The 27236-nt window shown below is 39.5% G+C and overlaps 1 protein-coding gene across 2 annotated transcripts; it reads left to right on the forward strand.

Annotated features, from left to right (window-relative positions):
* On the forward strand, positions 1-27221 carry LACTB2 (lactamase beta 2). 2 transcript variants are annotated; one of them, XM_056109908.1, is made up of 7 exons: positions 1-179; positions 4225-4385; positions 5923-6049; positions 18385-18563; positions 20968-21116; positions 25021-25102; positions 25747-27221. In XM_056109908.1, exons 1-7 carry the CDS (start codon positions 58-60, stop codon positions 25788-25790), a joined length of 864 nt encoding a protein of 287 aa, XP_055965883.1. In that variant the 5' UTR covers positions 1-57; the 3' UTR covers positions 25791-27221. The 2 variants fall into 2 exon arrangements, with proteins under 2 accessions (XP_055965883.1, XP_055965875.1); XM_056109900.1 differs by having other exon boundaries at positions 2-179; positions 4222-4385.
* The last annotated feature ends 15 nt before the right edge of the window (positions 27222-27236 follow it).

The following is a 27236-nucleotide window of genomic DNA, read 5'->3' on the forward strand; positions in this document are numbered from 1 at the left end:
TCCTTCCGCGCTGGGGTCACTCGGTTCAGCTGCGCGCCGGCGGGCACTGGGGGCGTCATGACCGCTACGCTGCAGCGCATCGAGCGCCTGTCTGGCCGAGTCGTGCGCGTCCTGGGCTGTAACCCGGGTCCCATGACGTTGCAGGGCACCAACACCTATCTGGTGGGGACCGGTCCCAGGTAAACGTCCCTCCTCCTCCCACCCAGCACCCACGCCCCGGGGGTGTGGGGGAAGGGTCTCAGACGACTGTTCGCCCACGGCCCCGCCAGGCTCGGGACCTCCCCTCAGAGACTCGCCCCCAGTGGGGCCCGCGCTGACTTCTGAGGGAGAGAGAATGGGGGCAAATGGGCTTGTCCTAGAGTCGCGTTTACTTTGCGGGACGCAGAAAGGCTGCGGTGATTGCGCTCATGCTTTGCCCCGAGCCGAACTTCCTCCTCAGAGCCGGTTTCTGGGTCCTCTCGGATCTGTTTCTTCGCCAGGCGGCAGAGGGCGGGATTTTCTTCCCAATCGCTCCAACGTGCATGACCTCAGGGGAACTGATTCCTGGGTGGATGGTTGCCTGACCTTATTCAAGTTATTCCGCGCGCCCAGAACGCTGCCTGCCTCACAGGCGATTTTTCTTTGTTCGTCTTGCATTGTATCTCGAAACGATTCAGAAAGGGGTTGCAGTTCGTTGGCACGATGCGTGACTTTGGGTTTTCGTATAGCTAATACAAAAGTTAAAAGTAAGATCGTGCTCATTGAGTTTAGAATTCAGTTGTGCCCCACCCCCACCCCCATCAACACTTGTTGCAGTTAATCCCAGATAGCTGATGTTTTTGGTTCTTTAAAGAAGTGCAACTCTATTTGCCTTTTACTGGTACGTTAGGATTTTGAAGAACTGCAAGTTCCTCTCAAGCAAACAAAGCTAAAGTCCAGAATCAAGAAAGAATTGGGCCAAGAATTTTGGGCTAGCTCCAGAATGTTTTAAGAGAATTAGGGATTGGAGGAATAAGTAACTAGGTGGTGTCAAGGACCTTGTCCGTTTTGGCTGGCAGTCCCTCACGGTTCAGTGCTCCTCAATGAGTTATCTAAACTAGTTCTACAGTCAGTACCTGGATGAAAATGCATACAGTCAAAAGTATCCTGGGAACTTTCTTAGAAAATCGAAATGTCAAAGACCCCTGTCAGGATCAGAGAGAGCACAGCTTTTTTTTTTTTAATTTTTATTAGTGAAACACCATGAGGTACAGTTGTAGCCTGACAAATTTTTGTGCTTGGGTTTCGATTATACAATGATCAAATACCCATCCCTCCACCAGTGCCCATTTCCTACCACCACAGATCCCAGTATCCCGCCCACCCCCATCCCCCCCATCCCACCCTGCCTCTGTGGCAGGGCATTCCCTTTTGTTCTCTCCCTCCTTTTGGGTATTGAGGTCTGCAAGAGAGCACAGCTTTTAAAGCAAGTGCCTTGCAAGGTTCCAACCAGGGTCTATCCTTGGCATTAGGCACCATTCCTGGCAGTCGCTAGAATTGATCCCTGAATGTGGTAGGTTTGGCCCCCGAACCAAAAACAAACCCCAAAAATCAATGCAGTATCCTCTTGGTGCAGCATAGCCTGCTTCTTTTCTAGCCGGACGGAGTCAGTGAGGGTCTCCATTCAGGAGAAATCACTGGACCTCTTATCTATATATCTAATGCTTCCTAGCATTGCCTTTTGCTGAGATTTTTTTTCTTCTTAGTCACTAAATTTTTATTTAAGTCATACTGTTGTGGTTTCCTATCCTCTTTCCACTCTTTCCAATTGTAGTAGAGCAATTGTGCTCTACTACAATTCGATTTTCATTTTCATCCATTTCATAATGGCCCTCAGGAGCAGGCACCAGCCACGATTTTCCCCATAGGCGGACCTAGAGCCCCACAGGTATAGCAGCATTCCTGCCTGACTGGCTACCACATCCTGGAGGGGAGGACCTTCAGTCTTTGGTCACAGTTAGGAGCTCCTGGTTTCCATCCCAAAAGCCCTCTTGGAAATGATTGGTTGAGATTTTTTTTCAAAATTGTTTTTTATTCTTTAAGCTGTCTCCTTCTTATGTGGTCATTGCCAACAGGGTGTCGTAGTGTACCTGGCCTGGGTAATCATCTGGCGTTCCTCTCTCCAGAAGGAACAGTACACATGCAAGAGCAAAGTCGAGCGACTGTACTTCAGACCTTGGTAGAAACCATCAGAGCCTGAGCCACTGCCATCCATGAGAAGGCAACTTATTAGCTGTGATCTCAGGGGTGATGGTTAGGAAAGCAAAGCAACCACTACAAAGAGGCGTCCAGGGCTGGGAGAGAGTTGAACTGGCTGAAGTATGTGCTTGGCATGAAGAGGCTCCAGGCTGGATTCCCAGCACTGGCTTATCCTGAGCACTTACAGGGTAGCCCTGTTGACCCCCAGCACAGCCGGACTTGAGAAGCACCAGGATTACTGTCAGAGCCCCCAGCACTATTGGGAGACCCTCTCCTCAAAGTCATCTAGTTACTTCTTGTCACATTTACCCTGTATTAATGTTCCAAAGGGCTGGAGTGATAGCACAGCGGTAGAGCGTTTGCCTTACAAGCAGCCAACATGGCCGACCCGAGTTCAATTCCTCTGCCCCTCTCGGAGAGCCCGGCAAGCTACCGAGAGTATCTTGCCCGCACGGCAGAGCCTGGCAAGCTACCCGTGATGTATTCGATATGCCAAACACAGTAACAACAAGTCTCATGATGGAGACATTACTGGGCCCGCTCGAGCAAATCGATGAACAACGGGAGGACCGTGACCATGACCGTGACCAATGTTCCAAAAAATGGTTTTGTTTTTTTTTTTCACCTGTCACTAATTGTTATTTGTTTCAAATACTATTTTCTACCCTCCACAGCAATACAAACACAGTTTTATCTTGCAGGAAAGCCATGGCACATGATAAATAATTCATAAACAGTTATTCTTGAATTAATGCATGAATGAGACTTTTCATCATGATTTTTTCTTTCCCCCATCCTGAATTAGGGAGGTGTTTCTATGAAATAGAATCAAGTAAGATGTTTTTGAATTGACTCTTACAGAGTAAAATGCCATATCTGTTTCTTTTATTCTGGAAAAATAGTGAGGAAGGATTTAGAAGGAAAGTTCAGAATCACAGATAGAAAAGTATAAGTAGAAGAAGTGTGTGAGTAAAGAAATTTTAGCAGCTCAGGCATTCCCCTGTGCTTCCCCACTACCTTCATTTTTTTGAGTGGGGACACCAATGAAAAAGTTTAGTGATTTAAGTTTTATATCTACAAAAGATGATTTATGATTTAAAATTTTGAATCTTGGTAACAATGGTATATTTACAAGATATGTAAGTTTCCAGTATATTCCTATTAGTCCTTGTTCAAATTCACATTTAGCTACAATTTTTTTCTAAGAACGTAAGGTGATATTCTTTTTGTTTTGTTTTGTTTTGTTTTTTTAAAAATATATATAAATAGGGGCCTGGAGCAATAGCACAGCGGGTAGGGTGTTTGCCTTACACACAGCCAAAATGGCTGACCTGGGTTCAATTCCCAGCATCCCATATGGTCCCCCGAGCACCGCCAGGAGTAATTCCTGAGTGCATGAAGCCAGGAGTAACCCCTGAGCATTGCTGGGTGTGACCCAAAAAGCAAAATTTTTTTTCCTCCAATTTCATCATGAGACCTATTATTAAGCCCTGAAATTTTTCAACAAGAAGTTCCTATAGGTCTGGAGAGACAGTTCTGTGGGCTGCATGCAGTAGGCCTGAGTACAATGCCTGGGATCAATCCCCAGCAATGCATGGCCCCTGGGGCACTGCAAGTGACCTCTGAGCCCAGAACTGAGAACTCCAGACTTTGATTCCCAAATATCATCATTGTCGTCGTCATCATCTTCATCTTCATCATCATTATCATCATCATCATCATCATCACAATAATAATAATAATCAACATTTATATATTTCTTTTTCTAAGCAACAGCTTTAAGAGTGACTGAAAAATAATAAATGAGAAGGGAATGCAGATTTGGAGAAGCTACGTAAGGTGATATTCTTAAGAAATATAACTTAGCTATAGTTCAGCTGAATAGAGCTGGCCCTCATTAGTTGAACTTCATTAAGATAAAAACAGCAATTTATAAAATTTCTTAGATGTTATGTAAACTATGTGAAAAATATGTTAATGTTTAATTTACTATTTAATTTTCAGAAGAATCCTCATTGACACTGGAGAACCAGCAATTCCTGAGTATATCAGCTGTTTAAAGCAGGCTCTGACTGAATTTAATACAGTTATCCAAGAAATTATTGTCACTCACTGGCACCTTGATCATACTGGAGGCATTGTAGATATTTGTAAAAGCATCAATAATGGTAAACAGAAAACATTAATTAATTCGTTGAGGAAAACTTTCAGAGTAATTCAAGTTACAGAATTAATGCATGTTAGTATTTATTAAATGACACGGAGTATAGTCATTTGGTTATTTATTTCCTGTTTGTAAGTTCTATTTTTCCACCTGTGACTGTCTTTAAATACTGTAATGTCTTAGATGGGTTGGAGGATAGCACAGCAGGTAGGGCATTTGCCTTGCACATGGCCAACACAGCCAACCCAGGTTGATTCCTCCGCCCCCCCTCAGAGAGCCCAGCAATCTACCAAGAGTATCTCGCCCGCACAGCAAAGCCTGGCAAGCTACCCGTGACGTATTCGATATGCCAAACACAGTAACAAGTGTCACAATGGAGACGTTACTGGACCCGCTCGAGCAAATCGATGAACAACGGGTGGACAGTAACAGTGACAATGTCATAGAACTTATATTCACTACTGGGTAGATAATTGGCACTCAACTCTTGATAGGTTAGTTATAACATATTTTCTTTGTATGGTTGAGAGGTAATATCAGATTTGTTTTTAGTGTTAATATCCTGGCTTGGTGACTTTGTAACTTTCAGCATATTCAGCATTTATGCTCCCCTTCTTTCACTAATTACTACCATGACATAATGACTTCTATAAGTCACTTAGAGAAAAGTTCCCAGATTCTGTATTACTGCCTCTTCAGCACCCATACTGATCATAGCTAATTAGATTATGAGTTTGTGTAAAATCACAGTACCTAGGAAAACACAAAGACTTATAGAGCTTAAGAGGCATGGAGTGAAAATGCACTTTGGTTGAGATAAAAGTTTACTGTACAAGATAGGCTACTATAAATCACCCACTTTTTTTTTATCTTTGGTTGTTAATTTTTTTTAAAACAATGATTGATTAGCTATTTGCTAATCAATGGAAGTTAGCTCTGTGGAACTTGATCTCATAAAAGGCTGAATTTTCATGTGAAAATGTGATTTAGAAGTCATGAAATTTGCTTATAAATAGGTGGACAGTATGATACTATGGAGAATATCATCCTGAGTGAAATGAGTTGGAGGGAAAGGAACAGATAGAATGATTACACTCATTTGGAGGATATTAAAAAAATATATATATGAAACTATACCCATTGATGGTAGAAACAAGCATCTGGTAGACTGGTCCTTGGGTAGAAGCTTGCCAAAAGTCCGGGGGTGGGGGAGGTGCAGTTTGGACAGAGAAGGGACCACTATGACGATGATCGTTGGAAATGATTATTCTGGACAAGAACTGAGTGCTGAAAGGAGATAAAGGGATATACATGATAACTTTTCAGTATCTGTATTGCAAACATAATGCCCAAAAGGAATGAGAGAGAGAAAAAAGTATATGCCATAGAGGCAAGCAGGAGAGGCTATTTGGGAAAGGAAACTGGGGATACTGGTGGTGGGAAATATACACTGGTGAAGGGACAGGTGTTGAAACATTGTATGACTAAAACCCTGTCATGATATTAAATGATTTAATATCATTTACATGTTTTGTAACCAGGCACTACATATGCTATTAAAAAACTCCCACGGAATCCTCAGAAAGAAGAAATCATTGGCAATGGAGAGCAGCAGTATATTTATCTGAAAAACGGAGATGTCATTAAGACTGATGGTGCCACTTTAAGGTAAGAGCGGGAGGAGTCCAATGTACTTTTTAAATTTTTTATTTTATTTATTTATTTGGGGGTTCAGAAGCTACACTCTGCGATTCTCTGGGGTTATTCTTGGCTCTGCACTCAAGAATCATTTCTGTAAAGGGTATTAGGAGGATCCTCCCAGGATGGGAGAAGCATGCTGAAAGTAGACTATAGACCAAACATTATTGCCACTCAATGCCTCTTTTGCAAACCACAACACCCAAAAGGAGAGAGAGAACAAAAGGGAATGCCCTGCCACAGAGGCAGGGTGGGATTGGGGGGGTGGGAGGGATGCTTGGGTTCAGTGGTGGTGGAAAATGGGCACTGGTGGAGGGATGGATACTTGATCGTTGTATAATTGAAACCCAAGCACAAAAATTTCTAAGTCTACAACTGTACCTCATGGTGTTTCACTAATAAAAATCTAAAAAAAATAAAAGAATTATTTCTGGTGGTGCTCTGGGGACCATATGGTTTGCTGAGGTTTGAGCTCTGGTCCACCACATGGAAGGCAGGTGCTCTAACCACTGTACTATATCTCAGGCCCTCTCCTGTGTATGTTTGTGTGTTAGAAAGAGGGGAAAGGCGGCCTGAGAGATATCGGGGGTAAAATGTTTGCCCTGGACATTGCCAATCCTGGTTCTATCCCTGGCACCACGTAAAGTCCCCAGTAACACCAGGAGAGCTGTGGAATGGTAGTTTAGTGGGTACAGTATTTGCCTTGCACACAGCCAACCTGGGTTCGATTTTCAGCATCCCTAATGGTACCCCAGGTTCTTCCAGGAGCAATCCCTGAGCACAGAACTAAGAGTAAGTCCTGAGTTCTACCGATTATAACCCCCCCAAAAAAACAAATGGGTGTTTCAAACTAATTTTAAGACTGAATTAGGACTTTAAGTATACTCTTACCCAAAAAGTGTACTTGCTTTCTGATTTCAAAATACCTCTCTCTGAACACTAAAGTGTTTATTTTAATGCTCTTGTAAGAGGTAAAATGGACTCCTCCCCCCTCCTCCACCAAGACCCCATACCTCATGTAATCAGGTATTTTTATCTCAAAAATAATTGTCATTAGGGGCCAGAGTGATAGTATAGCTGGTAGGGCATTTCATTTGCCTTGCATGCGGCCAACCCAGGTTCATTCCCTGGCAACCCATTTTTATGGTTTCAACAGGCACAATAATAGTTCTTGTCTTTACCATTTCATAGTCTGGCCCAAAACTACTGTCCTGTCCTAGTTCCTGCTGCTTTAGCCACGAACACAGCTAGTCCTCTCTGAATACCCCTGAGCTCTTTGGGTATGCTTGCTCTTGCCTTTGCTCAGATCTTCCTCTTTTGTGGACCTCACTGCTTTCTCCCCACTTGTCTCCCTGATAAATTCTTTTTTAATTAACAGTTTTTTCTTTCTTTATAAATGCTTTGGGGGAGCCTCCCAGGCAGTGCTAAGGATGCCCAGAGCCCCTTCCAGCAAGACTTGGCCAACCTGGATAGATGGTTTAAAGCTGGGACATAGTGATGTAGCATGACAGGGGCTTGGGGGCCCTTAAGGTCACCCCAGAAGTGCTTGGAGCCTCCAGGGTTGCTGGTGGTGCTTGAAGAGCCATGTGGTGCAGGGAATTGAGCTTAGGGCCTCACACAGACCCCAGGCCTCAGCTGTCTCCCCAGTATTCCTCGTAAAGTCTTAACTATTCATTCTTCAAAGCTCAACTCTTACGTTACTTCAAAAGTTCTCTCTTGATGAAATCAGCTGCAGCATCCTCTAAACTCTCGTATGTTTTGCATTTTTATGGTTCCTATTTTCATTGTCATTTTAAGGTGTGTAGAGAGGTAGCTCCTTAAAAAAGAACTCTTTAGAATCACTAAATTATAAATATTTTTAATACTAGCATAAAGATTCATTGTTAAATAGAATTCCACAAGCAAATTAAAATCTGCGTTAGATTCTAAGTATTGATGTTTACTTTTTCTTGCCTCCTTGTCGGTCTTAGATCACACTGGAGTTGACATAAGGACGTTGGTGCACATGGGGTCATGGACACATTGTTAGTGGGGAGGTTGTGACTTTGTACATTGATAGCATAAATTTCAACACTATTGTAAACACCTAAAATTTAATTTAAAAAAATAATAATTTTGTGGAGCAACCTCTGCTGTGCTCAAGGGTTGTTCTCACAGAACACTCCTAATGGGGTTCTGGGACTCTACAGGGTGCTGGGGATCCAACCACAGTCGACCGCATACAAGGCAAGCTTCCTACCCACTGTAGTATCACTTCAGACCATTCCAAAGAATTTTTCTAAGAAACGAAATACAATAGAGATAGAGGTAATACCCGCCAAAAAACCTTATGTAGAAGTAAAAGGTACAATTTTTCAGTAAGGATTTGATTCTAAATGTAACCTTCACAGATTTTTCAGTAAATAAAGTTTAATTTCTCAAAGAAAAGTTAATCCCACTTCTTTCTTTGTCTTCTAAGTTTTCTGAGAGAGTCATCTCTACTGATGAATGGGAAAACCGCAGCTGCATTCCTCTCCTCAGTAGAGTACCTCTGATGTCATTTTCTTTTCTTCTTCTGCCTATACAAAGTGAATTTTAAAGCGTTTCCCTGGAAACCCAAGCACTAGCCACCCAAGTGGCTGAAGAATTTGGAACTTCTGACCCTTTATTTGAGAAATGTAATGCCCTCAGCATTGGAGGGATAGAGTTAAGGCTCTTTTCCTTGCATGCAGCCAGCACTGTTAGATCCCTGGCATCGCATAAGGTCCCTGAACACTGCCAAGAGTAATCCCCACGCACAAAGCCAGGAATAGTCCTGAGCACGACCAAAGCAAAAGAAACTTTGCACCTTTAGCCTAAAATAATATCAAGGAAAATCATGACTGACTTCTGCCAGCATGAGAAGGTGGAGGGGAAAGGAGGCATTGCAAGCACTTTGGTAGTTAATGACGGTTTGCAGTCTCTGCAAAAAGAATAGTCTTCTGAAAAAGATTTAGTTTTCATTTGTAAATTGGTTCTGCAAGTAATTTTCATAAGATTGTCCATAAGGACATGGTATCATGCTGAGTGAAATGAGTCAGAAAGAGAGGAATAGACACAGAATGATTGGACTCTTTTGTGGGATATTAAAAAACATGAGACTAATAGTCAAAGACAGAAGAAACAAGGGTCAGGAAGATTGGTCCACAGTTGGAAGCCTGCCACAAGTGCTGGGATAGAAGGTAATTGGGATAAAGAAGGGACCACTATGACAAAGATAGTTGGAAATGATCACTCCGGATAAGAACTGTGTGCTGAAAGTAGATAAAGGAACAAACAAGATAATCTCTCAGTCCCTGTATTGCAAACCATAATGCCCAAAGGGGCCAGGGCAGGGGGAGAGTGCCTGCCATCTATAGAGACAGGCTGTGGGTATGGGGACAGGAGGAAAACTGGGGATATTAGAAATGTACACTGGTGGAGGGATGGGTGTTGGGACACTGCATGACTGAAATCCAACCATGAACAGCTTTGTAATGTTTCACACGGTGACTCGATTAGAAAAAAAAGGATTGTCCATAAGATACGGACACTCCTGCACACATACATCTTTATGGCTACTGGAAATAAATCTCAAAGAATTATTTTTGTATAACAGTGAGTACTTTTCATGAATAGGTGACAACAGGTTCAGTTCTACAAAAGAGACTATTTCTAGAAGCTCTTTAACATCTCACCTTTTTGCAACTCTAATATAGTAATTGTTTGCAATATATAAAGCATACACTTGGAAACCATAAAAGCATAATAGATTTTCATAATAGTTGTTAATGTCAGTTCTTAATGCCTCTCAGAATAATTGCTCCCATTACACTAGTGTATTATGTCCTTTTATCTTAGTTCTATTATATTTTTAGTAGATTTTTTTGAAGACTATAGTCTTAATATTAAAGATTGTATTGCTGTGGGGCAGTGCAAAGAAGAAACCCCTCTAAACTCTAAGTATCTCAGTCCCAGCACCCACCCCTCCACCAGTGTACATTTCTAATACCCTCAGTTTCCCTCCTGTCTCCTTATCCCAGCCTGTCTCTATGGCAGTTTTGTTAAAAACTATTACTTAAGAATTGAATTTGGGGGCTGGAGAGATAGCACAGTGGATAGGGTTCGATTCCCAGCATCCCATATGGTCCCCTGGGCACCTCCAGGAGTAACCCATGTGCATCGCCAGGTGTGACCCAAAAAGAAAAAAAAAAAAGAATTTCGTCAAATCTCTTTGAATCACTTAGAGAGATGACCATGCTAGTTTTTTCCCCATGGTTATGTTATTTTTTAAGTATCTCATAAAAGTGGATGTCCTTGTGAAAATTTTCCCACGTTTCTTGGTTTTCAGAAGCTGTCCAAATGAACAGATTAACATCAAATTAGTAAGAGAAGAGGCAAAATTAACCTATTTATGGATAATTTACATGGTTATAAATTCTAATGTTAAAATGTGGTAATCAGGGGGTTGTATCTTATGCTAAGATGTCTGGTACATCAGGGAGAGTGGAAGGGTTTCATATGACCTGGAGGGGTGATTTCAGGTGACAGTACCTTAGATCTGAATGTGGGCTCTGCCTTAACATAAATGTCTCCAGAGCTGGAGAGATAGTAAAGGGATAAGGCTCCGGCCTGGCACAGGATCCCAAGCTCCCTGGTTCTCCAAGCCCAGTCAAGAGTCATCCTGAGTACAGAGCCAGGAGTTCAGTCCTGGGCACAATCAGATGCGGCCCCAAGAAAACATAAAGATAAGTTTCTCTAGTGAAGTTTGTTTCTGGTGATATCCCTGCATCTAGTCTATCTCTTTTCATTCTGGGGTGGGCTTGGAAGGGGGTTGTGCACCCTTGAGCACTCTGGGGCTGAGCTGCACCCCCAGCCCTTGATCTGCACGCTCAGTAAGGGTAGCAGTTTCCCTCAAGGGCCACCAGGTGTCGCACATGCTGAAAAGACTTCTGATACCTTTTGGGGGTAACTTAAATAAACTTTATTTGTATATTATTTTTAAATATGCCTCTGGGTTCTTTTGAAAATTTTGGGGGGAGAGGGGGGAGGTGGGAAGGGGGCGCACTCAGCAGTGCTCAGGGGTACCTCCTGGCCCTGCACTCAAGAATTACTCTTGGCAGGGTTCAAGGTACTATATGGGCTGGGGATCAAACCTGGGTAGACCACGTGGAAGGCAAGCATCTTGCCCGCTGTACTATCTCTCCAGCCCCTCTTTTTGCTAATTTTTTTAGTTACATTTTAATAACAATATTAGCCCATCTAGGGGTAGTTTTCTTTTTGTGCAAGCTTGGTCCAGTTTGGTATTCATTAAGTTTTCCTTCTTTTTTCATTCTCTAGGATGGATTGAGTAGGAATGAATTAAGAGATTTTAATATCTGTTGTAGTCACCCTGTGAAAATTCTGAAGACTTTAGTTTCTAATGATTATTATTATTCATCTTCTTAGTGAATTTTTATTATTTTTTATTACTGTATGGTTCTGTGACCAAGAAATGCAAATAACTCTCAGCTTATACCTATATTCTTTTATGTATTCTGTTTTTACTGTAGGATTGAACTAAAAATGTTTAATTTACTGAAGCCAGTTCACTTATTATTGATTGATTGATTGATTGATTGGCTGTACTGGGACGTGAACCCAGGGCCTCAGACAGGCAAGACAAGTTCTTTACCACTGAGCCACATCCCCAGCCCTCTCTCCTTCATCTTAATCCTCGTAAATTTTCTGTTTCTAATTTCATCAGTCTAATTTTCAAGATTTTTTTTTTGCTTTTTAAATGTTCTTTTTATACTCTTACTTTTCATAGTTGTGATGTCTTATCTCTGAGAACATTGCAACTTTTGTGAGTTGATAAGTCGAAAGTTGAAAAGATTTTTATGGCTCATTTTGGGAAATTCCATGTTCTAAGCACACGAAATATAATACTATTTAGAACAGACAACAATAATTCACCTCTTTTTTATTTTTACATTTTTGGGTCACACCCAGTAATGCTTAGGGGTTACTCCTGGCTCTGCACTCAGGAATTACTCCTGGCGGTGCTTGTGGGACCATATGGGATGCCGGGGATCAAACCTGGGTCAGCATCATGCAAGACAAACAATCTACCTGCTGTACTATCACTCCAGCGCTAATTTACCTCTTAAACTAAGTGAAATACAAATTAAACCCTATTCCATTAAACACTTAATACCATCTCCTGTGTTTCAGTTGTATAAAATAGACTCATAGTATCCATTCATATTAGTGCAATGTGGTTTAATACCTGTAAACCCCTGAAGATGGTACCAATCAACAACTGGGAGGATAAAGGTAAGAATAGACTTAGAACTGTCTTAGATGGGTTGATTGTTGTTACAATTACAAACCTAAATGAAAATGTAACTTTTAGAAATAAAATAATCATCATACTTTAATGGTATTATCAGTATTTTAATCTATAAAAATAGAGGTTGGAATAGAGGGGAAAAGATGCAGAAAGTATGCTGAATGTCTTTTCTTACAGAGTTAAATCAGTTACTAATTGTTCTAAAAATTTTGCTGATAAGTTAAAGAATAAGATTTTAGTTAACTATTATTGAAATTACATATCATCATTTATCAATTGCTAAAGTTGTGCCTTCTAAATACTGGTTTTTGAATCTTCGAGCAGTACTTTGGTTATATATTATCTCATATTTTCATGAAAGTTTGGTATTAAGAATAGTTCCAGTTTCTTAATCTACCTAAGTATATATAGCTTACAAATCACTAGGAAAACAACAGAGGAAAGAAAGTACAGGTAACCAAAGGTGACAGCAAAGAAACCTAAACATCTCCGCTTTGACGATTAGATGGGAGTCAGGCATACCTGTGGCATGCAGCATGCACATCTAAGGGATGAAGCGCAAGGGCCACAAAACATAAACACAGTAGCTACCATGGAGAAAACTCTCAGTCTGAATTCTTAAAAATACAGAAAAAAAATTTATTCTTGGGGCTGCAGAGATAGTATAGCAGGTAGGGTGCTTGCTTTGCAGATGGCCGACCTGGATTTAATCTTCAAGCATCGCCAAGAGTGATTTCTGAGTGCAAAGCCAGGAGTAACCCTTGCGCATCACCGGACATGGCCCTCTGCCAAAAAAAAAAAAAGAAAAAAAAGGTTATTCTTAGGGTTGCCCAACTCAGTGTCACTGAGGGATAAAAGTTTACAGTAATAAATGCATTATATTTTGTAATTCAGTCTTACAGTAGAATATACAGTCATTAAAATTATGTTTTAGAAAAATTCATGGAAAGTACAAGATAGTAACCAAAAAGTTCAGAAGACAAATATTGAAAACACAGTTTTGTTTGTAAGACATAAAATGCAAAGAAAATTGAAAAAGTATTTGTTAAATAATAATTTTATGTGTAAATCAGGTGGGCTAGAGCAATAGCACAGTGGTAGGGCGTTTGCCTTGCATGCAGCCAACATGGCCAACCCGAGTTCGATTCCTCCACCCCTCTCGGAGAGCCCGGCAAGCTACCGAGAGTGTCTCGCCCGCACGGCGAAGCCTGGCAAGCTACCCATGATATATTCGATATGCCAAACACAGTAACAACAAAGTCTCCAGTGGAGACGTTACTGGGCCCGCTCAAGCAATTCGATGAACAATGGGAGGACAGTGACAGTGACAGTAAATCAGATGTTCTGTTTCAGGAATATATCCAAAATCACTATCTCAGAAAGTTATCAACAAACCATACTTACTGCAGCATTATTTAAGATAGCCAAGATAGGTAAACAACCTAAATATCCTCATGGATGCACAAGTGAATAAAATGTGGGATATATATTATTTATTCAGGGCGTGTGTGTTTGTGTGTGTGGTTTGTGTGTGTGTAAACACCTGGGTCCAGTCCTGCACCCCATATAGTTTTCTGAGCCCACCAGGAGTGATCCTTGAGCTGAGAGCCTGGAGTAAGCCCTGAACACAGTGTCCCATTTACAAAAAGAAAGGAAATTTTTAATTTGCAGTAACATAGACCATGGAAAAGGCATTTTGCTACATGAAATAAGTCAGACAGAGAAAGACAAATACTGTACGATTTTACACATGAAAGCTAAAAAAGCCAAACTCATAGTAACAGAACAGGTTGGTGTTTGCCAAGAACAGGGAAGGTGAATAAAGGTATTCCAAAAATACAAATTTCCAGGTATAAATATGTTCTGAGAATGTACCTTATTAACAATACTGTATTGTACTATGCTTTAGAAAATTGCTAAAAGAATAAATCACCAGTGTTCTCATCACAAGAAAAACTTTGTAACTTTGTAGCTAGTGAAGAATGTTAGCTAAACTTAGTGACTTAATAGTTTCATAATATATTATCAAATATATCTTTTCCGTTAACCTTAAACTAATAGATATGTCAATTATGTTAATATAACTGGAAAAAAATCCAAGAAAAAAGAAGTTACAGACTTTAACATTTTAACCCCAGCATGCATTTCCTTGAAGAAAAGATTTATAGTTACAGAATTATCACATAAAAGGAAACATACAATTCCCAAATATATTACAGTATATTGTCTGTACTTAAGTTTCCCCATGTTTTCCCCTAGGAATGTTTTTTGTGAGGGTGTTGGGTTTTAGGGCCATACTTGTTTGTGCTTAGAATTTACTCCTGGTTCTGTGCTCAGGGATCACTCCTGGCAGTACCTGGACGACCACCCCACCCCCACCCCCAGACTCCCTCTATGGGAGGCACTTTCCTTCTTGCTCTCTCTCTCCTTTTCCCTTTGTGCATTATGGTTTGCAATACAGGTGCTAAGAGATCGTGGTGTTTGTTCAGGGCATTCGGTAATTTTATCAGGACGGTAAGGCTGGAGTAGCTTTTCAATTTGGTGGCAGCTTTGGAGTGTAGATGTGACAGCCGAGGCTTCCAGAAATACAGGGAAGTGGGGGACCTCGAGAAAGCCTGGAGATTTCAGTCACAAAACCCACATACCCGAATTTTCAGCAGACTATATCTTGGTGAGGTCCCTCCTGAGATGGTGGAGTCAGGCCGGGTATATGGCAGTGATTTTGGATTGTGGAAGGAAGCAGCTCCTGGGGGTCTGCTTGGGCGGGCCCCTGACCAACCTGCCCCCCTTTAACTTACCCCGGTCTGTTTAGCCATGCACGGGTCCGAGATTAACTGTGGCTTTTGATCTCTTTTGAAATTTATGGGTGTTTGAAGTAAGGCCAATAAATGAGCTTGTATAGCTGGGCCAGAGGTGGTTCGTGGGTGTGGTTTGCGTATACCTAACTTTTGGCCCCAAGTTGTTGGGCTCGGCCAAAGGCACAGCAGGAATTGTGGAGTATCAGAAAGCCTGAAGGCACCATCAAGCTGCTGATGTGCTCGCCCCGCAGGTACAGGTCGCCCTGCTGGCAGCACCATACCCCCATACTATCCCTTTTAACATTTGCTAGTGTTCTTCTATTTTAAAAAGATATGATAAAAACAAGGGCTTTCTGGGCTAGAGAGATAATAACTCAGGGCTGAAGCAGAGCACATACCTGACAGGCCTGAGTCTGGCCTGAATTTGATCTGTGGTACCGTGTTCCATTCCCAACCCTCCTCTCTCCACAGTAGCTGGGTCTGTAATCCCCTTGCCCTCAGTACCACCATCAGGCCTCCAGACACCTATAGGGGATTCCCCCAACAAAAGATTTCCTCCCTCCTTTTCTGAGTAGAGCTGTGACCTTACAAAATTTTTAATGGTGCTTTCTCCTTTTGATAGCCCCATTAATCACTGAGTATTTCCTTGCTATCTTACTATCAGTTTATTTTTCCTGCCCTAGACCTGAAGCCAGCCGACTCTGTAAAAAGCTCTGGTTACTTAGTGAGGTATTCAGAAACAGAGTTAAGTGTGAGCATACCTACTGGAGGAGCATTGCTTTGGGTCTTTTCATGGACGATATTTTTAGGTGAAATGATAAATCCATGACACCTCAGTTCAGGTTTTAAAAGCTCAAAACCTTAGTTCCCCAGTTCAATATCTATTTTTTTTTTCCTTATACCACAGTGAAAACATTTTTTGGAGAGTGGGGAGAAGGATTAGGAGCGTACCCAGCAATGCTCAGGATGTACTCCTGGATCCGTACTCTGGGATCACTCCTGGTGATCTTGGGGTACCATAGGGGGGCTCGGGATTGAACTTGGTTGGTCATATGAAAGACTAGTGCCCTGCCCGTTGTCCTATCACCCTGGCCCCCAAAATCTTGGTTCGTATTTTTTGTTTTTACTATCCTACTTTGAGTATAAAAAACTTTTAAAACACAGCAACTAGTAACACTGCCAAAAATAAACTTGCTAAGTTCAAGATCTTTGTAGTTTTTACAATCTCAAGATCCATTCTACTAAGGAATATAGTCTTAGTATTGTATTTAAAGTTTATTTGAATTTATTTTAAAATAAAACAACTAGTGTATAATAAGGGCTACTTTCTGTATTAATACTAAGGTTTTCTTTTACCTTCTTTTATAATCAGAATATCTAAAATATTTTGTAACTTAAAGTTGAAAACAGTGGAAAAATACAAATCAGAAGTTTTTTTGTACCTCAGTTCCCTACACCTCACAAACTTCCTCTCTATTTGTTTGAGTTCATCTTTCCTGACTTCTTTTGTGTCAAAAGAAGGAAATATATAATCATGTTTCTCTTAACATTTCAAGTTAACAATGAATGATGGATGGTCCAATAAGCTATCCCATAGAGCCTAGACGTTCTGTAAACTGTCCCATCTAGGTTTGTGTAATTACACTCTATGACATTCACACAACTATAGGCTTGCATTTCCCAGAACATTTCTTCATCATTAAGGCAATGCATGACCACAGAGAAGTTTGATTTCCCTACATTTCCTATTTAAAACAGCACATTCAGTATTTTATATTTTGCTTTTTTATCACTTTACAGTATATTCTTTAAGTTACTCTTTATCAGTGCATTGAAATCTTCCTCGTTCTTTTACATAACTGCATAGTATATTCCTTTGTATAAATAAGTCCTATTTTATTCATAGTGACCTGCGGAATAGTATTGGGGATATACCAAGTAATTTTGTGTGTCCTTTTATCTTGGGGCCACATCTGGTAATGCTCAGGGGTTATTCCTGATTCTGTGCTTAGGAATCACTCATGGTGGTCCCTGGGAAACCATATGAGATACCAGGAATCAAGCCCAGGTCAGCTGCATGCAAGACAAGCACCTTACCTGCTATACTATCTCTCTGGTCCCATGTATCTAATATTTGATTATTGCAAAAAATGTCATGAGTTTTTTTGTACATTATTTTTTGAAGTAGTATTCTCAGGGTAAATTCTGCAGTTGGGTTCATGGGTAAAGTTTTAATGTAGGGTCAGAGAGATAAAACGATTGCTTTGAATGCAGCTGACCCCGCTTGATCTCCAGCACCATACGTGTTCCCCTCAGCACTGCCAAGAGGAAGCACAATCAGAAGTGGTGCCAGAACAACACTGGGTGTGTCTAAAATAAGTGAAAAGAGCTCATGTAGTAGTCTGAATGGGAGCCATAGACTCCCTGTCGGCCCCAGGATATTCCAAAGGGGTCGCGGATGAAAATCGTATAAATGGGGGCGTAGAGGGAGGCATCACAGCATAAGACTAGGTCTAACAGTGTGACAGGAGGTCACAGGAAGAAAAAGTTTGAGAAGCACTTGATTAATGTATGTGAAATTTTGCCAGAAAATGCCAGATTCTCTGGGTGACTGGACCATTTTGCTCTCACACCTTCAACACATAAAAGTTTTTTCCATTGACTTGTTATAAAACATACTGTAAAATGATGATTTTTTAAAATTTGTTTTCTCAAAGTTTGTCTTGATTCATGCTTCTTATAAAACTGGGAAGAGAATGTTGGGAAGTGTCAAATTTACACATTAGAGTGAGAAATTTAATTTAGTTAGAGAATTTTCTGATGATAAGCTTCACTAGGCTACAAGAATAAAAGGAGATAATTTTTTTCACTCTTGAGATCATTTGTTTGTGTCATGTACAGAGATAAGGATAGAGAATAATTCACTTTTGAAAAGTATCTTCTGAGGGGGCATAACAATAGCACAGCGAGTGGGGTGTTTGCCTTCCATGCAACCAAACCAGGTTGAATTTAATCCCCAACATCCCATATGGTCCCTGAGCATTGCCAGGAGTAATTCCTAAGAGCAGAGGAGGAACCCTGAGCACCACCAGGATTCCCCCCTCTCCAAAAAAAAAAAAAAGAAAAATATCTTCTGAATCTAAGAGTTCTTTTTTATGTTTTTCCTTTCTTCGAACCAGAGTTATATATACGCCTGGCCATACCGATGATCACATGGCTTTACTTTTAGAAGAGGAAAATGCTCTCTTTTCTGGAGATTGCATTCTAGGAGAAGGAACAACTGTATTTGAAGACCTCTATGATTATATGAACTCCCTAAAAGAGTTATTGAAGCTTAAGGCTAATGTCATATATCCAGGTAGGTGACTTTTTTAAAATATGTTAAATTATTTGCATCAGAAGATAGGGAAGTTTTCTTTTGATTTGTCCCTGTGTGTGAGTTCTTTTTTGTCTCCTAAAGTATCTTCAAATTTGTTAACTAGATTTCTATTATGTACCACATTTTAGTTACATAATCTTTTGCTTTTTTAACTTGCTGGTTAAATCTCTGCAGCTTCTATACTAAATAACTATAAAATCATACATTTTGGAATGGGTGGGGCAGGAAGATGATACAGAGAGAAGTTAAGGCACTTGCCTTGCTTGCTGCCAACCCCGGTGTGTTCCCCAACTCTACACATGGTTCCCCTGAGCACTGCCAGAAGTGACCCCTGAGCCCAGCAAGTATGGCCCAAAAGCCAAAGAAAAGAAAATTATTTTGATTCTCCAGGAAAATAAGCCTGTTTTTAATATCTCAGGTACCACTGCACAGATGTACAATATGAATATCCCCCTTTGTCCTAAAAGCTAAGAAAGAATGACCCAGAAAAAAGACCTTTTAAATTTAGTGTTTTTGTTTTGTTTTTCAATTCTCCTTCCTCCCCTTCCCTTGGTGGCTACTGCTGTGTAAGTGGACATCAGACACATGCTTTGTTGTGCTCACACATTTTGAGTCGTCCTTGCCCAGGCTTGTACATGAGACTACAGTGCTTGCACACTCAGCTGAGGTGCTTGCCGAGGGATCACACGTCTTGGTGCTGCTCACACACATGCTCTCTGGCTGTGGTGTTCACATAGCTCTTCATTTGCAGTACTCGGATGGTCGTACCCTTTGGTTGTGGTACTCACACAAGCTACCAGTGAGCTAAAAATCACTTGCAGCGCTGGACATCTCAGACAGCTGGGCTTCCAGGCACGGACACTGTCCATGCTGTGGTACCCTGAAACTGGTCACTTGCAGGACAGCTGCACTAAGCCACCGAGTTATCCTCCAGGCCCCATTCGGGTTGCCTGACCTTTCTGACTTGTTCCTAACCAAAAAGCTCTGGAGAAATCTGTAAGCACAATCTTTTATATCCTTAAGTACCCTAATGATTTTCTACTGCGAGGGCATAGGAAACATACAGTGGAGCTGGGCATTTGGCTTACTATCATGTAATGAAAGAAATGAAAGTTGGCAGCTGTTTTTAAAAAGAATAGAAAAAGATAATTCATGCACTCAATTTCAAGCAATGCAAATGATAGATTGCCTGGTTAAGGCTCTTTGAGTGTTTTCCTTAGTGAATCCAGGAACTGGCTTATTAGCACAGCAGGAGCTTATATGTAAATTATGTTCTGTAGCCATGGCTACCATATATTAAAACCTGCTCCCCATCAGGTACTGTGCAGGGACTTTTACAGCTGTCATCCTCACAAAGAAACCAATGAAGTATATAGTGGTGTCCTCATTGCGCAGCTGAAAAAACAAGCTCAGATTTTCTTTATTATGCAGCTAGTAAATGATACTATTGTAAACAAAGTCCACGATCTTTAATAATAGGTTAACATTCTCCTGCATATTTTATTCTTGTCTATCAAACATCCCTCTTTAGTATAGTAATATGTTAATTTTCCCTGTTTTAAAAGAGCAAGTAAATTCAATATGACTTAATCAAAATTGTCAGCATTTCTGAGTTACTAGACTTTGTGATTCTTAAAGCTCTTCGGTGGTTCTTTTAATAGCTGTTGAACTTACATGAGCTAGTCTTTTTTACACTGTTGTTTCAATATTTTATAAGTGTAGCGTGATGTTTAAGAGCATGGAGTGGTTAAAAGCTCCTGAGTCAGAATCTTAGATTTACTAGCTGTTGGCAGGTTATTCACTCTCACTCTCTGAGTTTCTGCTATGAATAAGTATTAGTACCACCTCCAGTTCTTGTAAGAATAATGTATATTAAGCATTTGCCATATGACTGGCTTATAATGAACACTCTGCAAACATTACTTTTTGTTGCTTTTGTAGGTATTGTTTTTATGGCATTTTTGTTATATGTTTTTATTAAAAACATCCATATATATATTTTTTGCTTTTTGGGTCACACCTGGCGATGCACAGTGGTTACTCCTGGCTCATGCACTCAGGAATTACTCCTGGAAGTGCTCAGAGGACCTTATGGGATGCTGGGAATCAAATCCAGGTTGGCCGTGTGCAAGGCAAATGCTCTGCCCACTGTGCTATTGATCCAGCCCCAAAAACAACCTTTTATATATTTTACATGACAAAATACTCTAATTTGTAGTTACTGTATGTAATTTTTATATTATTCACACCTGTGTAGTTTGTAAATAATACATTTATTTCAGATGTACATTTTCAATATATGATATGAATTTTAAATATAATGAGTTACCTTTGCCTAATATACTTAATCTGATTGAATCAATTTTTTATCATTTTAATTCAGGACATGGCCCAGTAATCCATAATGCTGAGGATAAAATTATGCAATACATTTCTCACAGAAATAGTCGAGAAGAGCAAATTCTTACATTTTTTCGTGAGAACTCTGAGAAATCATTTACTATCATGGAGCTTGTAATGACGATTTACAAGGTAATTTTTATCACATTTATATGGAGCAAAAAGAAATTAGACTAAAATTAAAATATTAGACTAAAATATTTCACTATCCAGAGGTATAATAAACTCACCACATCTCAGAACAGAATGTCTGTTGATTTATGAGTCATGCCATTTGTGTATATTTGAGACCAACAATCTCAATTTTCTGGAACAAGAAAATTAAACAAAATTCAGTGTGGAGAACAAAAAAAGATAATGATTCGAACCTTGTGTACTCACTCTAGAAGAAACCATTATCTGCAGACTAATAACTAAGTTTCATTATAATTTATATATTATTCTTGTGGTCTCAATTATCTGGTGCCCTTTCATACAACAAATGAAAAGGGCGATCTGCTAGACAGATAATGGTATAACAGCAATGAGAAAAAAGTACAATTCTTAATAATGAGAAAATGGAAGAAAATACATGAAAATGAATAAGTAGACTGAATATAAACAGCCTCTTCCATGGAGTCTTACAATATGACAAATTATATGTGCTTTAGAACACATCACCGTATAGTGATCACTGAAGCAATCACTGCCTCTGTGGGGCAGCTGATGGGTATAATTCATTTTTATCAGCAAGTGTTTACTCTGTTTACTAATGTTTGTTAGTAGATAGTTTTACTTAAAGACTGGGAATATAGACTTTGGTGCACATGGGTTCAATCTCTGCCACCCAATATGATCCTTTGAGCATTGCAGGAGTGATCCCTGAACAAAATGCCAGGAATAAACCTCTAAGTATCACCAGTGTAGGCACCCAACTCCCCCCCCCAAAAAAAATGTTTTAGATTTTGGAATAAAATCCCCTTATTTTAAAACTCCTACCATCCCACTCCATCAGGATAGCACTAAGACATGAGTGTAATTACAGGTGAATTTGAAAAGGTATCTGGGGACACTTATGTTTATTAGCAAAGGACCTTAATACTTCACAGCTTAATTAACTGAAAAATGGTTAAACCATATTCACAGGGCTTTGTCAATGTTTTTTAAATGCCTTTCATATGCGAACCACTAGATACAGAGATACAGAGATGGCTACAGATCCCTGCCCTCCAAGGACTCATGGTTTGGTGAAGATAAACATACTTAAAATACTGGCCATAGTTTCCATTTTTTAAGCATGTTAATACATGTTCAATACTGTAGTGAATGCTTTACACTATAAAAATTTAGTTAATTCAATTCCCTCAAGTTTTCAGTACATAAAGATATTACTCCAGATATTATTCCTCCAGTTTTGCAAATAAAAGAAACTGACTCAGCCTACAGAAATTTATCTGTATAGACACTATCAGGTACTTGCTTCGCATGCAGCCCAAATGGATGGGTAAAATCTTCTGAGCACAGAGCCAAGGCTAAGTCCTGAGTACTGCCAGGTGTGGTCCAGAAACCAAAAAAATTAAAATTTAAAAAATATCAAAAAAATGGTGAGCTAAATAACTTTTTCAGGAACATACCATGTACTCAACTGTCAGATAGTTAAATCTTTTATTCTGTCACAAGGCTTCCCAAGGTTTAACGAGTTTATCAGGATAAGAAAGCAAGAAGAATCAGTTCTGTGAAGATGTAGGATGTAGTGAGGCTTGTCTGGGAAAGTGTCAGGAATTTAATCACTGAATTGATTGATTATTGAAGCAGAAGTAAGCATTTCCTGGGGCATTTAGTCTTCATCAAAAGAGAGAGAGAAAGAGGTTGTTATAAGCAGAAGGAAAATGGGATATGTTCAACCACTAGATCTGTAAGAGCATTGTTGGCACCAAGCCAGGAATAGGCCCTCACACTGCTGGGTGTAGCACAAAAGCCAAGAGAGAGAAAGAAGCACTAAAGAAATAAGTAAAAACTAAAAGTGTACCATGTGTGTTTGAAAAACCTACAAAGAAAACATGACTGGAACACAACATGCCTTTGTGAATGAGTAAGAAGGGAATCCCAGGAAACGAAGCAGAAAACCTCAGGCATAATCAGATCATGGGAAGCTTTGACTGCCAGCTAAAAGATTTGGACATTTGCCAATAATCTGGGAATTATCTTACTCAGTTTTCTTACACAGAGAAACCTCATAATGAAATATACAAGACCATACCACTAGGTTCGGGTTTATGGTGCTGGGCTGGGGAGAGAATTGAATGGGTCTGGAGTACATGATTTCATATTGGGAATCTGAAATTCAATTCCCAGAACACCACAGTTCTCCACAGATCATCAGGAGTAACCCCTGAGCATTGTCAGTGTGACCCAAAATACGATACTGGAGCTTAAGGAGAGTTTGGGATTCGAGATTTATATTTGAGAACCACTAATGCATAATATTGCCATAGCTGGGTTTGTAAAAAGAGAAAAGAGTGGTACAATTCATTGTAAACAACAGTGTTTAAGGGAGAGCTAAGGGAGAATACCAGGATGAAAACTAAATGGTAAGTAGAGGAAATTGAGGAGATCTTCGAAAAGGAGAGCTTGGCCAGTTAATTTCAGATAATATGAAGACTGAAAATCCATTGTAAAAGAACTAAATGATCTTGGCAAAAGATTTTCAAGGACCTAAGCAGCAAAGGTAGTGAATTTAATAAGAACTTGGCTGCAGAAGGGCCAGAGCTGTAGTACAGCAGGTAGGGTGCTTGCCTTGCACACGGCCAACCTGGGTTTGATCTCCAGCACCCCGTATCGTCCCCTGAACCCACCAGGAATGATCCCTGAGTTACCACAGGTGTGGCCAAAACAAACAAAAAACTTGACTGCAGAAAAAACAGTGATCTTTTTCTCAGATAACAGTTCTCAATAGTAAACTTTACTGTCAGCAAAAGTGAAGGAAAAATTTCAGGCTTAAGGTTGACATACATACTTTTATAAATATATAAATATAATCTAATAAATCATATAATCTAATAAACCTAAAAGCCAACTGTAGCATTATCAAAAGCATATAAAAATAATTTTTATATTTTCTCATTAAATAGCATGTTCCCTAAAGTAACAAAATAGGAGACTAACACCTAAGAATAGCCGAGATAAGTACCAGGAGGTTCACTCCAGGACTTGGAGGCCAGCAGCACATGCTAAGGGAAAGGGCAGCTCAGATAGAGAAGGGAGCACCAAATAAAGGGTGTTGGGAGGATCCTCCCAGGATGGGAGATGCATGCAGAAAGTAGACTATAAACCGAATATGAATGCCACTCAGTGCCTCTTTTGCAAACCACAGCACCCAAAAGGAGAGAAAGAACAAAAGGGAATGCCCTGCCATAGAGGCAGGGGGGGGATGGGGGGGATGGGGGTAGGAGGGATACTGGGATCCGTGGTGGTAGAAAATGGGCACTGATGGAGGGATGGATACTCGATCATTGTATAATTGAAACCCAAGCACAAAATTTGTAAGTCTACAACTGTACCTCATGGTGTTTCACTAATAAAAATTTTTTAAATAAATAAATAAATATCATGTTCCCACTAAAAATTAGTCTGTTTATCCATAGAAATAATAAGTGTATAAGAATATAGTGATCTATAGGGCCAGAGCAATAGCATAGCGAGTAGGACTCTTGCCTTGCACACAGCGACCTGGGTTGGATCCCCAGCATCCCATATGGTCTCCCAACTACCGCCAGGAGTAATTCCTGAGAGCAGAGCCAGGAGTGACCCCTGAACATTTCCAAGTGTGACCCCCCCCAATAAAGAATATAGCGACCTTAAAAATTAATAAGGAGAAAAGTATATAGTGACCTAAATCCAAGCAAGGACAAAGCAAAAATTGTTTTGGTTATTACTATATAAAATAGATTTGCTAAAGTTCTTTTGTTGCCATTTTTATTTAAAACTTTCAGAAGGATTAACTGTATACTTTTTTTGAAAAACAAGTGTTTTTTTTCACTTTCTTTTTTCCTTTTAGAATACGCCTGAGAATTTGCAACAAGTGGCTAAACATAATCTCTTACTTCATTTGAAAAAATTAGAAAAGGAGGGGAAAATAAGTAAGTTTACTTTCAGGTTTTAATTATTTTACTAACATTCAAATGCTTTTTTATAACAGATAAACTAGTTTCCTTTTAGGAAAAGTAACACCTATCAGCATTCTCCCTTTAATATCACTGTAAATTGGAGAGATGGCCTAGGAAGGGTGAGCAGTGAAAGGCCAGAGTACAAATTGGAACCAAAAGCTCTCACAGCATTTAGAAACTAGTGCATTTCAATCCTCGCCTACCAGAATGACAGTTTAAGACACATAGTGGAAAGTAGCTTCTCTTGCCCAGGCCACAAAAAAATTTGCATGTAGGAGAAATGGGAAAAGCTGAAGATTTTAACTGTAAGTGATAAAGATAAAAACTATGAAGATATTATGGCAGCAGTTTTTGTTTGTGAGTGTTAAATTAATTCAAATTAATCATCTTTCAAAAAATAATCATCTTTCTAGAAATATAGTTCTTTAAATCCAGAAACTCATACTTATTCTTGAGTAGAAACCTCAGTAATATTTTTAGATGTCCAAGAAATAATAATCTTTACATTGAGCAACAAAACTTTTTAGAAACGAATACTTTTTCTAGCCACAGAAAACTTCAAATTCAGTGAATTTCTCCTTTTTTTTAATTGTTACACTCTCACTTTCTTTCCACAGTTAGCTGCATGGAGCCTGTCAAGAAGTGGAGAGCTCAACTCTAGTTTCAGATTGAAGAAAGCTGATTAGCTTTTTGTTTTTAGAAAATGGTATGTTTGCTTAACTGTGACTTACAAGAGAAGATAAGAATATGAAACATTGAAAATAATCCTACTCTAAGTCTGTCATTCTAAAATACATAAATTATATTGCACATGTATATCAATATTTATCTGATCTAGGTCTTATAAAATTTTACCAAAAATTAAGATTCTAACAGTTTATTCATTTTTAACAGATTAAATAAAATGATTACTTTAAAAAATAATAAAACTTAATGTAATTTAAACTTAATGTTATTCTTGGGGAATATTACAATGGTCAGTGATAATATTTTTTAGTGGATTTGGTTAATAGCGCAGATAACTGTTTATCACTTCTTTTTCTACACCCCTTGACCATTTAGGTAACAGCTTTATTTTCACATTTCTGTCAATTACATCATGATTATATGTGAGTACTCTCACTCTGTATCATGAGTACTTTCGTCTAATGGTATCCCACAGATGATTCATAAAAATCACCTTGTATCTAAAAATAAGTTTTATTATTCAGTGTTCTTCAGTATCCAGGGAATAATATTTCATATTTTGGAGCTGAAAAAAAGGTTTACTACCCTATGAATTGGTGCATTTCCTTGGACTAGTACAAAAAATATTAAGTTCTTGTTTTATTATTCAGTGTTCTTCAGTATCCATGGAAGAAAAGTTTATATTTCAGAGCTAGAGAAAAGGTTTTCTCTCCTATGAATTGGTATATTTTTTTTTGACTGACACTTAGCAAATGTGACAGATTATCGAATTACTTGGGAAGATAGCTTCCCAGACTCCTTTCAGGATCCATTCATGAGACCCCAAGTAAGGGAGGATCCATACAATACTTGATAATTAACTGTATTTCCAAAACTCTGACCTTGGCTTCTTAGAAGCTAGACTTAGAGCAATTTTCTTGGAATTTACTTCTTTAATTATTCATTTTTCTTTCCCCTATTGTTTTATTTAGTATGGGAGTTTTGTTGGTTTAATTTGATTTTTGATTTGAGGGTCACACTTGGCTGTGCCCAGGGTATACTCCTGGCTCAGCACTCAGGCAGTCACTCCTGACAGTGCTCCAGGGACCATATGTGGTGCCAGGAATCAAACCCAGGACAGCTACATGCAAGGCAAACGCCCTGCATACTGTACTATTACACTAGCTTCTTAGCATATTTTAACGAATTTTGACTTCAGCAGATATAACAATATCCTATCCTATGGACCAGGCATCACTTAAAATAACATTTAAAACTAAAATAAACCAGTTATTAGGATTATAGCATGCAATACTGTTGTGAGTTTTCCAAAGTTTCATCATTCCTGATTTATGGAGACTTTGTGGGACATCATTGCTTGAAAAGTATTCTAAAAATCATTGCTGTTAAAGTGCCATAAACATAAGCTCCTGGGCCTTGC

Source organism: Sorex fumeus, unplaced genomic scaffold, assembly GCF_029834395.1.
Source record: "Sorex fumeus unplaced genomic scaffold, SorFum_2.1 ptg000002l, whole genome shotgun sequence".
In the NCBI taxonomy this organism is placed as follows: Eukaryota; Metazoa; Chordata; class Mammalia; order Eulipotyphla; family Soricidae; genus Sorex; species Sorex fumeus.